Genomic DNA, 17,512 nt, shown 5'->3' with positions numbered 1-17,512 from the left:
ATACACGTGGTGCAGTCGGCGTATGGTCTGAACTGGAAGCGGAAATAGCTCGGGAACGTGTTAAGCAAAACCGTTCATCCATACTTAGGATAATAGTTTCAAACAGAGGATGCATACGCATACCTCTGTCCCTATTCATAATATTGTGGTCGGATGAACAGATTCGTAGGCTCTCGAGCCATTTACGGTTCCAGAACCCATGCGCTCGATCCATGATAACCGCATCCTCTGGGGAAATTTGATGCTGCTTCTCCCAAAAATGTTCGGCCACAGCAGACTTATTGTAATCAGCGGTTTTTATAGCATTTGCATGCTCCCCAGACGATCCTTGAGCCGTCGTTTTGTCTCGCCCACGTAACACTCCCCACAATCCGGGCATTTTATCCTGTATACTACTCCACTACTCAGGTCCTTTGCTATTGGGTCTTTTACCTGAGACAACACTGTGTGCAACCTCCGCCCGGGAAGCTGCACGCAGCGTGTTTTATAGCCCCGCAAAATTCTAGCGAGATGCTCAGTAACGCCCGGATAGTAAGGAATGTATGCGGTAGCGACAGGAACAAACGGTTCCTGACGGTTAGACTCTATTCCTCTACTAAATCTGTCTATGATCCTCTGGGGGTATCCGCATTTTCTAAGGTCTGCTGTGACCCGTCTAATTTTACATTCTTTGTCCTCAGAGGTGGTGCAGTGTGACCCTGCTCTATCTAGTAGAGCTTTCACTACACTATTCTTATGCTGCCCAGCTTGTGCTGAACTATAATGGGTGTACTGGCCTCTGCACATAGGTTTTTTAAACACAGAAGTTTTTAGCCTAGGGCCTACCCTAGAGACCAGTACATCCAAGAAAGGAAGGGTACCTCCTGTTTCCACCTCTGAGGTAAATTGTATAAATTGGGAGAAGCTATTAAGCCAATGGAGTGCATCATCCTCTCTCCCCTTCTGGACCACGGTAAAGGTATCATCAACATACCTTTTCCATTTCTTTATGGGAAACTGACATTCACTAAAAACCCTGTCCTCTAACTCCTCCATGGCCAGATTGGCCACGATGGCGCTAATAGGAGATCCCATGGCTGTACCGTGAACCTGTTTGTACATAACACCTCGGTACACCATAGTGGTGCTGGCCAGACAAAGCTCCACACCCGAACAAATATCCTCTACGTTTAAAAGCGATCTACTACCCAAAGAGACATCATTACTCAAAGATCTTCTAACACAGTATATTCCATGTTTAATTGGAATGCATGTGAATAGTGACACCACATCAAAAGAAATCATGCTGTCATTTTCATTTACAGTCAAATCTTTCACAAAATTCACAAATTCTTTACTGTCTTTTATGACATAGTTGGACTGGCCCACTATAGGCGAAATCAATTTAGCCAAATACCCTGACAAAGCATATGTGGGGCTTCCTATAAATGATACAATAGGTCTGAGTGGGACTTCTGTCTTATGAGTTTTTGGAAGTCCATAAAACCTCGGGAGTTGACATCCAGTAGCATGTAAGAACCAAAAGGTCTCCCTGGAAATCTTCTCTGCCTTTAACCAATCCTGTACCAGTTTATTAACGCGCCGCTCTAGGCCAACCAACGGGTTTCTCTGAGTAACTTTAGTAACTTCCAAAAACTCATAAGACAGAAGTCCCACTCAGACCTATTGTATCATTTATAGGAAGCCCCACATATGCTTTGTCAGGGTATTTGGCTAAATTGATTTCGCCTATAGTGGGCCAGTCCAACTATGTCATAAAAGACAGTAAAGAATTTGTGAATTTTGAAGATTTGACTGTAAATGAAAATGACAGCATGATTTCTTTTGATGTGGTGTCACTATTCACATGCATTCCAATTAAACATGGAATATACTGTGTTAGAAGATCTTTGAGTAATGATGTCTCTTTGGGTAGTAGATCGCTTTTAAACGTAGAGGATATTTGTTCGGGTGTGGAGCTTTGTCTGGCCAGCACCACTATGGTGTACCAAGGTGTTATGTACAAACAGGTTCACGGTACAGCCATGGGATCTCCTATTAGCGCCATCGTGGCCAATCTGGCCATGGAGGAGTTAGAGGACAGGGTTTTTAGTGAATGTCAGTTTCCCATAAAGAAATGGAAAAGGTATGTTGATGATACCTTTACCGTGGTCCAGAAGGGGAGAGAGGATGATGCACTCCATTGGCTTAATAGCTTCTCCCAATTTATACAATTTACCTCAGAGGTGGAAACAGGAGGTACCCTTCCTTTCTTGGATGTACTGGTCTCTAGGGTAGGCCCTAGGCTAAAAACTTCTGTGTTTAAAAAACCTATGTGCAGAGGCCAGTACACCCATTATAGTTCAGCACAAGCTGGGCAGCATAAGAATAGTGTAGTGAAAGCTCTACTAGATAGAGCAGGGTCACACTGCACCACCTCTGAGGACAAAGAATGTAAAATTAGACGGGTCACAGCAGACCTTAGAAAATGCGGATACCCCCAGAGGATCATAGACAGATTTAGTAGAGGAATAGAGTCTAACCGTCAGGAACCGTTTGTTCCTGTCGCTACCGCATACATTCCTTACTATCCGGGCGTTACTGAGCATCTCGCTAGAATTTTGCGGGGCTATAAAACACGCTGCGTGCAGCTTCCCGGGCGGAGGTTGCACACAGTGTTGTCTCAGGTAAAAGACCCAATAGCAAAGGACCTGAGTAGTGGAGTAGTATACAGGATAAAATGCCCGGATTGTGGGGAGTGTTACGTGGGCGAGACAAAACGACGGCTCAAGGATCGTCTGGGGAGCATGCAAATGCTATAAAAACCGCTGATTACAATAAGTCTGCTGTGGCCGAACATTTTTGGGAGAAGCAGCATCAAATTTCCCCAGAGGATGCGGTTATCATGGATCGAGCGCATGGGTTCTGGAACCGTAAATGGCTCGAGAGCCTACGAATCTGTTCATCCGACCACAATATTATGAATAGGGACAGAGGTATGCGTATGCATCCTCTGTTTGAAACTATTATCCTAAGTATGGATGAACGGTTTTGCTTAACACGTTCCCGAGCTATTTCCGCTTCCAGTTCAGACCATACGCCGACTGCACCACGTGTATAGGTACCGTGAGCCTGTTATATATATGGATGTGCTGCAGGAAGTTTTGTTACTGCTGAGGAAGGGAGCGCAAGCTTCCGAAAGCTCCAGAGATTTTTATCGTTTTTATCCCGGTTTATTTTAGTGTATTTTATCTCAAGGATTTTATTATAGTTTTAATGTTTTTACATGTATATTTAATATAATAGCAGTTTTTGTAAATATTTATTTTATTTTAATATGTAAATAAATATTTTAGTTACAGTAAATACTTATTCTTATGGTTGGTGTGAGCTGATTTAATACTAAAATATGAATTTTCCCAACCTCAGAGGCCTTTTTCAGGATAGAGTTATTCAATGAGGGGAGTGCCAGATGTTTATCTAACTCTAACAGGAAGCTAAGTGATTTTGTAATAGCTGAGAGCAAAGTGGAGGAGAAATTGTTGAAGTTAAATATAAGGAAGGCAACTGGGATGGATGGGATCTATCCAGTTATATTAAAGGAGGCAGCAAAGGAAGTAAGAAACCCTTAGCCATAATTATGAGAGCTTCCTTAGACTCAGTGGAGGTTCCAGTGGACTAGAGGTGTGCAAATGTATCCCCAATTCACAAAGGGGGTTCAAAAGGTGACACAATTATGAGAGTTTAACTTGTGTTCTCGGGAAAATAATGGAGTCAGCGGTTAAAGTAGCTTTGCAGGATCAACTAGACAAGACTGCAGTAGTAGATAAGACTCAGCATGGGTTTGTTAAAGGGAGGTCTTGTCTAACCAATCTGATTGGATACTATGATGTGATAACAAAGGAACTGGATACAAAAAATAATTTTGATATCATATACTTGGATTTCAGGATTTCACCGACACTGCTCTTCGTGGACTAATGTTATTAGTGGAGTTCCCCAGGGTTCAGTGCTGGGCCAATTGTTGTTTTGCGTACTCATCATGACAATGATGAGGGTATATCAATCTTAACATGTTCTCACTGGGGCGTTTATTTAATATGAAGCCTAACAGACAGATAGACTCACAACTTTTATTTTCCAAATGATGACTGTGCTTTTTTCATAATTCAGTTCATTTAAGTGATAAGTAACACAGTATGTGCAAGAACAGGTTGTCATTTGTTTTTCGTGAAAATCTGATAACAACCCACTGGTGGTTTGCCCCACCCTGTGGCACTAAGTATTGTCAATGAGTCGCCAATGTGCCCACTTGAACTACTTCCTGGTACTGCCACAAGCATTGTTTCCAATTTGTTCATACTCAGTGAGACTGACAATAGTTACTGCCTCCATATTGACTTCATTTCAAATACGTCCATGTGTGTGGAGAACATCTCGTTTATCACTATAATCTAGGGATTTAGGTAAATTCTTTAGATATTTTGAATTTTCGCTTATCGTATCTATAGATACCTATTTCTAAAATGTTTTGTAATGACTCCCTCCACTTTTTACGGAAAACGAGCTAAAGAAAAAGAATGTTTGATGATAGTTAGAAGTGTTAAGTGATAGTTAGAAGTGATAGTGATGATTCAGATGTACCTCTTTTGAAAGAAAAAGGTGCCCAAAAACATGATTAAAATTGTCCAGGGACATCGAGAATAGAGTTGGACTTGCCAACAAAAGAGAAGCCACAATATTTCTTTGGTGATGAATCTGATGATGGGTCAGAATTAGATGATTTAGACATACATTCCAAATAGAGTGATAGTGATGATAAGATCCAAACCTCAGAAGAACATGATGAAAGTGATAAATATCATGAAATCAGTGATGAAAATAATGACCCAAATTCTCAAGTAATCTCCAATGCATCTAAGTCTGAAAATGTTATTTGGCAAGAGGTAGGAAAAACTAAAATTTCAATTAATGAATATAATAAAGATGCTGAAATCCTTGTTGATATTGATTTGAACCAACCTTACCACATATACAAACTGTTTCTAACCGATGATATTCTTCTGATGATGGTGACTGAAACCAACAGATATGCACAGTATTGTTTGTCATCAGCAGCTAGTAATATATGAAGACTCAAAAAGAAGAAAGCTCATTGGAGACCAACCCCTGAACCAAAAATGGAAAAATTTCTTGGAATATTATTGATAAGGGGAATTGTTCATGTCCCAGATATAAGATTACACTGGTCAAAAAAAGATTTATACTCGAATAATCTCATTAGGAAATCTATGAGTAGAGATCGCTTCCTAGATCTGCGGAAATATTGTCATTTCTCTGACAATGAAACTGCCAAAATCAAAATTTTATTAGAGAAAGCCAATAAGAATTTTCAAAGCATATTAAAGGCAGGAAAAAACTTGGTCACTGATAAAAGTTTGATCCCTTGGCGTGGAAGGCTACACTTCTGCCAGTATATCCCTAACAAATCTCATAAATATGGGATCAAATTTTAAAAATTATGTTTGCCGAAGGGATATACTCATGAAATCTCTATTCATACTGGAAAGGGTGATTCAGTGGAAGGTAAAGGAAATTCCCAAGCTGTCTCAATGAAACTGATGGCTAATCTGCTCATTGAAGGATATGTTCTTTATTCGGATAATTTTTACACCAGTTTCCCTGTAGTGCAACAGTTATTAGAAAAGAAAATCTTTCTCTGTGGGTCTCTAAGAAGCAATCGAACATGAATACCAAGGAATATTACAGGGAAAAAAAATTAAACGGGGAGATATAATTGCTCTTGAGAATAACAAAGGTGCGAAAATCATGAAATGCATTGATAAAAGACCAGTAATGATGCAACAACACGCAAAACTCATCAGTGTAAAATTATCGAGACAGGAAACAATAATAGAAAGGGAGAAAAAATCAAGAAACCTGATGTTATTATCAGCAACAATCATGCAAAGAAGGGAGTGGATATATCTGGCCAAATGGCATCATATTATAGAAGCCTGCGTAAAAATGTAAAATGGTATAAGAAAGCTACAACGGAGATCATCTTTGATACCATGCTAGTCTATGCATAGGTGATACAGAATAAATTTGAGATTAATAATCGTCTATCCATCCGTCAATTCCGAGAAAGTATAATAAATAACCCCAGCAGGTCACATCTGGTGAGTATGGGCTTGGTAAACCCAGGGTCCTGAGCTCGATATCATAATTCTTCTCTTTCTTGGGGGATTCCTTTCTGCTTCTCTCTCTCTCTCTCTCTCTCACTCAGGGTAACTCGGGAAATTTTTTTTTTGGCTGATACAGCATAAGCCTCAGGCTTCCTTGTACCATATGGCTAATAATAATAATAAGTGGCGGTGTGATGGCCATGTGGTTACGACACTGGATTACCAGCCTGATGAGCCCAGGCTCGAGAACCACCATGGCGGAAGCGAACGCAGCTCCATCACAATGGGAGACTGATATAATAATAGTAATAAATTAGAATAATAATATTAAATAAATTAATAGTAATAAAAATTAATAAATAAATAAACAACGTGAAAGATGCTCCAAGGGACCTCTACCTAATCCAAGGTCGGAGTGGCGGCTAAGGCAGATTGCGGCACCTTCTGGCATCACTCCCAAGAACTACCAATGGACATAAGCCGAAGCTAAACAGGTCAACCTCCACAGATGGATGATGTTGCAGAGAAATATAAATCATACTGCATTCAGTTTGGTGTAGGATAAAGTCACTCGCATTCAAGCCTTAGGTAGAGGGGTCGGTTCAAAAAATTAGAGATGGTCTTCAGAGAAGACAGTGGAGCAAGTGGTGCTGTCCCCTGTATAGCTACCAAAAGATAAGGCCAAGACCATCCAGCCCCATCAACTGGAAGTGCTTCCTCCGCAACTGACCACCCAGGAAGTGAGAAAACACCAACGCATGAAGTGGAGCATTGAAATGAATATATACATTATGCAAACATACTACAAAATAACGAAGCTCGAGACCGATATGACAACTTACAAGGCAAGACTACATACCAAATGGCCGGAATGATCTGTGGGTATTCAGGTCATCGAACGGCAATAAGCAGACCAGGGAAGGACCATCCTTACAAAGACCTGATAGCTCCTGTAATCTTTGAAAAAAATCAAGCAGGACTTGAGCGGTCAACTACAAAGGATAAAGAATACGGAACCGGAGGAGGAAGAACATACTACCATCAAACCAGAGGAGGAAGAGCAAGAAGAAATACAACCCACAGAAGCTGAAGTGGAAAGAGATGAGGTCGTTATATCCAGAATAGAGGATGAGTGGAAGAAGGCCCTAACAGAACTTGAAGGAATGGATCCCATAAAGACACAAGTGATACCGAAGCAGAGGCCCAATACAACCTTGTGGAGAATCACGGACCACTTGAATTGGCAAATAATACCACATTACCTCAACAAGAATGGTGCAACACTGGATGCCATCCACACAGCCATGTATTGTACTGTGGTAGCAGCCACAAGGATTAATGGAAGAGAAACGAAAGACCAGCAGGAGAAGAACCAAAACAGAATGAACTGCCAGATAGGGAAAAAAGACTTCAGCAGAAGATAGAAGAATTAAGAGTCATGATAGGCCAAATGACTCAGTTCTATTGGGGCAATAAGAGCAAGAGAGTCAGGCAACAAGAGAGTCAGTGTCCACAGCAAATATGTGACAAAAAAATAAGAGAATAGGAAAGTACTTGGACACATTGAAGCAGAACATCCTTGCACTCAGCAAGAGACTACGCTGATACAAAGAGAGCTCCCAGAGGGAAATAAACAACCAAATCATCGATGAGGACCAAAGAGACTTCTACAGGAGTCTCTGAGAAGACAGGAAATAAGGGAATGGACCACCTGACCAGAAGATGATTGAGGAGTTCTGGGGAAACATATGGAGCAGGGAAGTATGACATAACATCCAAGCCCGATGGATAGAATTAGAATGCAAGAAAACCAAGGAGGTACAAGAAGTGAGAGGTTGGGAGATTGGGGAAAAAGATGTAAAACATATGATCACAAACTCTCAAAACTGGTGAACCCTAGAAATAGATAACATCTACAACTACGGGTACAAGAAGCTCACTTGCACACACACAAGCACTTGGCAGAGCAGTTCACCCGAATGATACGGCACCCAGAGACAATCCTGAAGTATCTCACTCAAGGAATCACAAATCTGAAGACTAAAGATGATGATACAAGAAACCCGGTGAAATATAGGCCAATCACCTGCCTCCCAACACTGTGCAAGATCCTGACCAGCTGCATAACCGGGAAGATATCGGACCACTTGGAGAGCCAGAACATAATGGCTGAACAGCAGAAAGGATGCAAGTGGCTGAGCAAAGGATGCATGGAGCAATTAAACATAGATGCCAAGGTTGTGAAGCAAGCCTACAAGAAATGCTGCAACATGTACACAGCCTACATCGATTACCACAAGGCCTTCGACTCCATGCCTCATAGCTGGCTAATAGAGGCACTGAACATCTACAAAGTCAATCAGATAGTGACAAACTTCCTAGAAGAAACAATGGCAGAATGGAGTACAACCATTAAGGTCGAAAACATCACAACCAGGCCAATCCCCATCAGGAGAGCAATCTTTCAGGGAGGTGCCCTGAACCAATTGTGGTTCTGTCTAACACTTAACCCACTATCCACCATGCTCAACAGTAGCAAGTATGGATATAACCTCAAAGAAAGAAGGAAGAACCTGTACATCCTCACCAACTTGATGTACATGGATGACATCAAACTCTATGTGGGAATCAAGAAGCACCTCCAGCAACTACTCCAGATCACTGAAGAATTCAGCAATGATATTAGAATGGAATTTGGTCTAGACAAATGCAAGATCCACGGATTGTACCAGGGAAAATTAGTCAACCGAAACTACCATCTGCAGACTGTTAGAGAGATCGAAGCCATGGTGGAGGGAGAGGCCTACAAATACTTGGGGATGATGAAGGCTCAGCAGTTAGAGCACAAGGAATTTAAGGCTTGCCTGACTGAAAAATACCATCAAAGACTCAGAAGCCTACTGAAAGCAAAGCTGAATGGAGGGAACACAGTTAAAGCAATAAAGACTTATGCAGTCCCAGTGCTAACATACTCCTCCGGGGTCATAGATTGAACTAAGACCGAGCTGGAGGATATCATAAGAAAGACAATGACAATGATGACCAAGAGCCGCCAACACCACCCAAAATCTTCCATGGAGAGACTGACAATTTCCGGAGAAGAGGAGGAAGGGGGCTGATAAACCTCATTGAGCAACAGAAGACAGTGATAGTTAACCTGAAGGATTACTTTCAGAAACACACAGCAGCACTCCAGGAGGTAATAAGAAAGATAGATAAGCGGTATACCCCACTCAAACTAAGCGAGGAATCCCCCCCAACCAGGAAGCACAAACAAATCTAGAAAGATGGGTGGAGAAGACACTCCATGGCAGTCACTACAATGATCTCCATGAAGATAACATAGATAAAATTTCTTCCAATGCATGGCTCACAAGCAAGATGCTCTTCCCCGAGACTGAAGGATTCGTGCTCCATTCCAAGACCATGTAATCAACACCAGGAAATATAGAAAATACATCGACAAGGAGCCCGGAGTGTTCGATGAAATTCGACAATGCCAGCTGGCCTCAGAAATGAGCCAACACATCACCGCTGGAAGCAAGGTGATCACCCAGACTGAGTACTCTTATAGACACGACCAGGTAGCCATAATAATACATCAGAAGCTAGCAAGGAAATACCAGTTGATCGAAGAAAGTGTACCGTACTACAAGTACAAAACCCAGGCAGTACTAGAGACCCCAACCTACAAGCTGTAATGGACCGTACCATAATAACGGATAGGATAATCCCACACAACACATTGGACATAATTCTTGTGGACAAGAAGGAAAAGGCTACCTATCTGATCGATATAGGGGTACCCAACACAGGCAACCAGCAGAAAAAAAGATGAGGAAAAAATCATTAAATATATGAACCTAAGACAGGAGATCAAAGAGATGTGGCATAGTATAACATAATATAACAAGTAACGACCATACTAATCATTGTGTCAACCACAGGTATTGTGCCAAAGACCCTACATAACAGCCTAGCAGCAATAGGTCTCCCAGCGAACACCTACAAGGAACTCTAGAAAGTCGCAATCCTGAACACCTGTAGGATAGTCAGAGAGTTCCTCGATGAACAGTAACACCAGACATGACAACAACCATCCTGTGTACTTGATAGCAATACCCATCATGAGGTGGAACTCCAATCAGGGAGAAATAATATAAGAGCAATAATAATTATAATATTAATAATAATAAAACATGGGTATGATGGCCCAGTGGTTACGACACTGGTCTACCAGCCTGTTGAACCCGGGATGGAATCCTGCCGTTGGCAGAAGCAAATGCGGCTCCATTACGCTGGGAGACTGGTACAAATAATAGTAATAAATTAGAATTAGAATATTAATAATAAATAAATTCAGAGCAATAAAAAAATAAAAAATAAATAAACATCGTGAAAGTTGCTCCAATGGGCCTACCAACCCCAAGGTCGGATGGCAGCTAAGGCAGATTGTGGTGCCATCTGACGTCAATCCCAAGAACTAACACTGGACATAAGCTGAAGCAAACAGATCCACCTCCATAGATGGATGATGTCGCAGAAAAATATTAATCATACTGCATCGAGTGTGGCTCAAGATAAAGTCACTTGCATTCAGGCCTTAGGCTGAGGGGTCGGTTCAAAAAAATCAGAGACAGTCTCCCGAGGATGACAGTGGAGCAAGTGGCGCAGTCCCCCGTATGGCTACCACAAGACTATACAGCCCACCAACTGGAAGAGCTTCCTGTGTAACTTCGCTAGTGACCACCCAGGAAGGAAGAAAATGCCAACACATGAAGTGGAGTATCCAAATAAATACGTATATCATGCAAGCATACTAAGAAATAACAAAGCTGGAGACCGATATGGAAATATACAGGGAGAGACTACATACCAGGTGAGTGGAACGATTCTCAGATATTCAGGTAACTAAACAGTGAATAGCAGACAAGAGAAGGACCATCATCACAAGAACCTGATAGCTCCTGCAATCTTGGAAAAACTCAAGCAGGACGTGAGTGATCAACTACAAAGGATAAAGAATATGGTCAATACGGAACCAGAGGAGGAAGAGGAAGAGGAAGAAGAAATGCAAGCCACAGCAGCAGCTGAAGTGGAAAGAGATGAGGTCATATTATCCAGAATAGAGGACGAGTGGAAGAAGGCCCTAACAGATTTCAAAGGAATGGATCCCACAAAGACCAATGTGATACCGAAGCAGAGCCCAACAGAACCTTGTGGAGAATCACAGACCACTTCAATCGGCAAATAATACCACATTACCTCGACAACAATGGTGCAACACTGGAGGCCATCCACACAGCCGTGTATTGTGCTGTCATACCAGCCACTACGATTAATGGAAGAGAAACGAGAAAGACGAGTTTAGCAGAAGCTAGCAGAATTAAGAGTCAAGATAATCCAAATGACCCAGTACCAACGTGGTAATAGGAGTAAGAAATTGGTTGGAAAAGTTAAGAGCATCCTCAAGAGAGACAGCGTCCATACTAAACATGAGACAAAAAATCAGAGAATGGAAGAGTACTTGGACACACTGAAGCAGAACCTTCTCGCACTCATCAAGAGACTATGCCGATACAAAGAGAGCTCCCAGAGGAAAAGGAATAATTAAATCTTCGATGAGGATCAAAGAGCCTTCTACAGGAGTCTCGGAGAAGACCAAAAAGCCTTCTAGAGGAGTCTCCGAGAACTAGAACACAAGAAAACCAAGGATGTACAAGAGATGAGAAAGTGGGAGATTCAGAAAGAAGAAGTAAAACAGACGATCAAGAATTCTCACAACCAGCGAACTGCAGGAATAGATAACATCCACAACTACTGGTACAAGTAGCTGACTTGCACGCACAAGCACCTGGCAGAGCAGTTCACTCGATTGATAAGGCATGTAGAGACAATCCCGAAGATTCTCAATCAAGGAATCACATATCTGAAGCCTAAAGATGAAGATACAAGAAATCTGGCGAAATATAGGCCAATCACCTGCCTCCCAACAATGTACAAGATCCTGACCAGCTGCATAACCAGGAAGATATCAGACCACATGGAGAGCCAGAACATAATGGCCGAACAGCAGAAAGGATGCAAGTGGCTGAGCAAAGGATGCATGGAGCAATTAAACATAGATGCCAAGGTTGTGAAGCAAGCCTACAAGAAATGCCGCAACATGTACACAGCCTACATCGATTACCGCAAGGCCTTCGACGCCATGCCTCATAGTTGGCTAATAGAGGCGCTGAAAATCTACAAAGTCAATCTGATTGTGACAAACTTCCTAAGAGAAACGATGGAAGAGAAATGGAGGTCCATCATTAAGGTCCAGAACATCACAATCAGGCCAATCCCCATCAGGAGAGGAATCTTTCAGGGAGATGCCCTGAGCCCACTGTGTTTCTGTCTAGCATTTAACCCACTATCCACGATGCTCAACAGCAGCAAGTATCGATATAACCTCAAAGAAGGAAGGAAGAATCTGTATACTCTCACCCACCTGATATACATGGATTAAATCAAGCTCTATGTGGGAGAAGTAACTCTGAGAAGCAACTCCATCAACTACTCTGCATCACCATTGAATTTAGCAATGATATTAGGATGGAATTTGGTCTAGACAAAGGCAAGACCAATGGATTGCACCAGGGAAAATTATTCAACCGAAACTTCCAGCTGTAGACAGGAAAAGAAATTGAAGCCATGGCAGAGGGAGAGGTTTACAAATACTTGGGGATGATGCAGGCTCAGCAGTTACAGCACAAGGAAATTAAGGCCTGCCTGTCCGAAAAATATTATTATTATGAGTTATATGGTGCAAGGAAGCCTGAGGCTTATGCTACACCAGCCAAAAAAAAAAAAAAATTCCCGAGATACCCTGAGAAAGAGAGAGTCAAAAGGGAATCACCAAGAAAGAGAATAATGATGATGTCCAGCTCAGGACTCTGGGTTTGCCAAGCCCATACTCACCAGATGTGAGCCCGTGAAATACAATCAGATTCAGAAGCCTGTTGAAAGCAAAGCTGAACAGAGGGAACACAGTTAAAGCCATAAACACTTATGGATTCCCAGTTTGTTTGTTTGTTATTTGGTTTTTAGGAGCATTAGCAACTAAGGCCATATTGCTCCGTGAATTCCCAGTGTTAACATTAATCATTTAATCAGAGTGAAGAGATGTAACATATGCAACAAGTAATGACCATCCCGATCATTGTGTCAATCGCAGGTATGGTGCCAAAGACCCTACATGACAGCAATAGGTCTCCCAGCGAACACCTACAAGGAAATCCAGAAAGTTTCAATCCTGAACACCTGTCGGATAGTCAGAGAGTTCTTTGACCAACAGTAACACCAGACATAACACAACAATCCTGTTTACTTAGTAGAAATACCAGTTACGAGGTGGAATGCCTAATCAGGGCGAAATAATATAATAATATACAGTTCGTTGAATAGTTAGAATACTACAAAAGTAAAAAAAGGCACCCGGTAGAATTCATACTTTTTTGGAAAATGGAAAGTCAAGCAAGGAAAGTTAGGAAACATTGCAGGGAGTGTTAAAGAAAATTTCTGAAAAAGAAGGAAAGAAAGAAGACGGGAAGTCAAAAAAAGTTTTTTTTTGACTTCCCGTCTTCCCAAAATTGGGAAGTCAAAAAAAGTTTTTTGACTTCCCAATTTTGTCAAAATTGCGAAAATCAACCCACTTTGTGTCTAGAATGAGTCAACATAATTCACTCTAAACAAAAATAATTATATTTGAAATAAAACCTGTCAACTGTTGGTTCCTTTTTCTTTTCCAACTACTGTGATTTTATATACTGCACAAAAACCTCAATAAATAAAAAATATTAATCCTCGGCTGACACTTGGTAGATAAATATATATGGAGGACTGGTGAATCCAATAAAATGCTTATACCCAGGGCTCTTAATGCCAAAACTGAATACGAGACTTGCAGCACAATGAGACACCCATGGGCTTCAAGTCTGATGATAATTAGCTGCAGAGACCCACCGGTGGATCGCTTTGCTCAGTGGACATTAGAGCAGCGATCCACGGGTGGGTCGCCCCAGCATTAATGTGTTAATGTCAAAGTTTACAGATGATACAAATGCTGGCAGCGTTGTTAATGACAGTAAAGACAGTATGCTGCTTCTGCAACTGGAACTAGATAAGTTGGGCAAATAGGTTGAAAAGTGGAAACTGAAGTTTAACATTGACGAAAGCAAAATACTGCCTATGGTAGCAGTAACCCAAGCAAAACGTACCAACTGTGTGGTACTTCACTTGTAGTACTTGTAGACTCTTGCAATTGGTGTAGAGAAGAGCAGCGAGATTAATCAAGAACAGAAAGTAGTACTTTTACCATGAAAGACTTCCGTTCTGCAAACTGCAGCACTTAAAAACTAGGTACTTGTGAGGAGACCTGATTGAAATGTTTAAGGCTTTAAATGAATTGAGTAAACTTAATGATGATGATGATGATATTCTAATTCTTTCTCAGAAAACATGCACAGTGGTAAACCCAAACTGAAAACAGATGATTGCAGAATATATGAATGAAAATTTGCTTTCAGTAATTTATTGTTGGAACACACTACCATCTGATATTGTGGAAGTGGGTAGTTTGAACAAATTTAAGAAGGAATTAGACATATGATTAGATAGGATAGCAGATGAGGTGGGTAGTGTTGTTGGGTTCTTGTTTTTTTTTTTTGGTTGATGCCTTATAAGCTTGCGTCCTTGCATCATTTGCGTGTACTACAACTAATACAAGTAATACTACTATCTACCACTTCTACTACTAATAATAGGATGAAAGAATGTTGAATCTCTTTAGAACTAGAAGCTTGGAAGTCCTTCAAGATAGTTTGTAAACAATTTTTGTGCGATAACCGAGCAGACAATTATAACACCTTGATTGAGAATTTATTAGAAGTCAACCAAAATTTTAGTTGTGCTATGTCTCTAATAATACACTTCCTGCATTCCAATTTACTCTTTTTTGCAGATAAAGTTTTGACACTTTATTGAAGAATGTAGTGAAAACTTTCATCAAGATGTTTTTACCAGGGAAAACTATCACCAAGAAAGGTAGAAGCTCAGTATTCTAGCAGACTATTGTCATGCCTTAAGGACATAGGCCCTGAATTATTTCAAAGGGAAAAGCAAATTTAAAAAAGCTATATTTTTACATATTTTATTAAAATACTTATTAAAATTTAAAAATTTCAATAATAGTAACCCACATTCCTCTCTAAATCTGTAGTGGCTAGGCAATATCTGTAGTCAAATTTGAATTCAACTCACCAAAATCCATGAGATGCATCAGAGAAAAAAAAAATGAAAAGCTCAAAAATTGTTAGCTAGTGATGCGATATGCTTTAATGGAATTAAAAGAGTCGGTATGGTAATACAGTAATTACAATTAGTATATCTTATTATTTTGATTGCATGTCATCTTTTTACTAGATTTTCTATAGAATTTTGGTATTTCTATACCAAAACATAATGCTATTTTCTTAACACAATACTTCATAGGAACCCATCTCTCACGTTAAACAGAAATTATTGTATACTTCTATCAGAATGACTGAGCAAAAAGGGGTACTGATACTTGTAAGAAGAATAAGAAGGGTTTTGATCCTTGCCACAAATAAAAAATTCTCTGTGGCAAGGATCGGAAATCAAACAAGGGCTTCCTTTTTCACAAGCCTCAAGAATAAATTTGGTAATATGATCACTCAACTGGTAAGCCTTTCTCAGTCATTTGCATAGCGACATGTTTTCGTACTATTTAATGCACTGATGTTATTCAGTTTCATTTCACGGAAAAAAAAAAAAATAAAAATAAATAATGAATAAATGAATAAACATGGGAAAATTGAATAACCAACCTTTTTCAAGATTGTAACAGTTCCTTCTGGACCTAAATAGTTATTTACTACACACAGTCTCTTAAGAACACAAGAGGCAAAATCATCTTCATCAGTTGGCCGCTCATGAACTTCCTAAAAATTGGAGCGACATTACATCATTACACAAAATTTTAAAATTAAATAATTACTATAAATTTTTTTAAAAAATCATGTCAGAAAACACTAAGGAAGGTCAATAATATAAGAACCATGAATGATAAAGGAACATGGTATTCTAGAAGAAGTTCAAATAGAGGCAGTTTCCGAATTATGTCATTCTGTATAACTCTGTTTCTATAAAATTACATTGTTAATTTAAAAAATTTAAATTATAAATTTTTAAATTTTCTCTTTTTATTTTCCTTCATGAAGAAGTATTATAAGTAACAATATCTCAACAGAGTCTTCTTGTAGTTTGATAACCTCTTTTTTTGTTGATAACAATATGTGAATTGTTTTCAGGCTGACAAAAGTTACTCGGAATTGTAACCAATAGACCAAGGCACAAGGGTGATTTTCAAAACCTATTATCCAGTAGAAAAACTGACCATTGAAACAGACAAGCAAGGACCATCTATCAGCTTGGGAGTTCTGGTGGGATACAATATTATAAAATCAATTGACAGTATTGTGACATAATGGCAGAAAGTCACTCGGGATATGATGAAATGTATAGCATAATATACGACCAGAGAGCAGTGATAGTGTCGAGAAACTTGTTAATCTCCACAAAATTCAGTTACTAATTGTGGAATTGGCAAATGAGATTAGATTCAACAAAGTGGACATAAGAAATGGTGCAGACAGTGGAATCTCATGAGGCTGAACTGAACAAAGATCAGGTGGGGCTGGAAGAAAAACGGGTAAGATGATGGAAAGATGAGGAAATGCAGTCAGAATCACAAGTAAAACAGATGAAGAATTCTTCAAGAAAGGGGTGTTCATTTAGGATAACCTAAACATGAAATGTAGCATCAAATTGACAAAGATTGAATATCTTTTGCTTAACTGTAATGAACTGTATCAAAAGGAGAAGCAAAATTCTCTCTTCAAATTTCTGTCCTCCTTAAAATGTGAATAGTTTATAATAACTAAAATAATATGTAAGTAAATAATTATATAATATCGGTGTTTAGATACACCATAGACACTCTTAAAAAACTACAAAAGTAGGTGTTGTGGGCATCATTTGCTCTTTCTCATATTGTGCTCTGCCTTCACCATGATACTGCACTACCTCAAATGAGTAACGCTTCACTAATAGAGAAGACTATTGTTACTTATTCTCAGTGAGTACCACCACCCAGACATGTTTCAAGGCTATTGGCCTATCATCAGTGGGTGGGCAGGTACCAATAGTGTGGGCAAGTAACAATAGTCTTCCCTATTAGTGAAGCATTACTTCTTTGAGGTAGTGCAGTATCATGGCAACTCGTC

General features: G+C 40.0%; 1 protein-coding gene across 1 annotated transcript in view; it reads right to left on the bottom strand.

The window, feature by feature from the left end:
• The window catches only part of LOC150088255 (intermembrane lipid transfer protein VPS13A-like), a 3,009,916-nt gene that overhangs the window by 1,291,416 nt on the left and 1,700,988 nt on the right, over positions 1-17,512 (bottom strand). Inside the window, exon 46 of the mRNA XM_090370087.1 lies at positions 16,055-16,168. Within this exon, the coding sequence (XP_090226213.1) occupies positions 16,055-16,168 (114 nt within the window). The remainder of the gene's footprint in view (positions 1-16,054; positions 16,169-17,512) is intronic.

Source organism: Mastigoproctus giganteus, chromosome 3 (assembly GCF_048544385.1).
Source record: "Mastigoproctus giganteus isolate SK-2022 chromosome 3, ASM4854438v1, whole genome shotgun sequence".
NCBI classification, from domain to species: domain Eukaryota; kingdom Metazoa; phylum Arthropoda; class Arachnida; order Uropygi; family Thelyphonidae; genus Mastigoproctus; species Mastigoproctus giganteus.
Note: the sequence above shows the minus strand (reverse complement) of the source record. Positions and strands in the feature narration are given on the sequence as shown.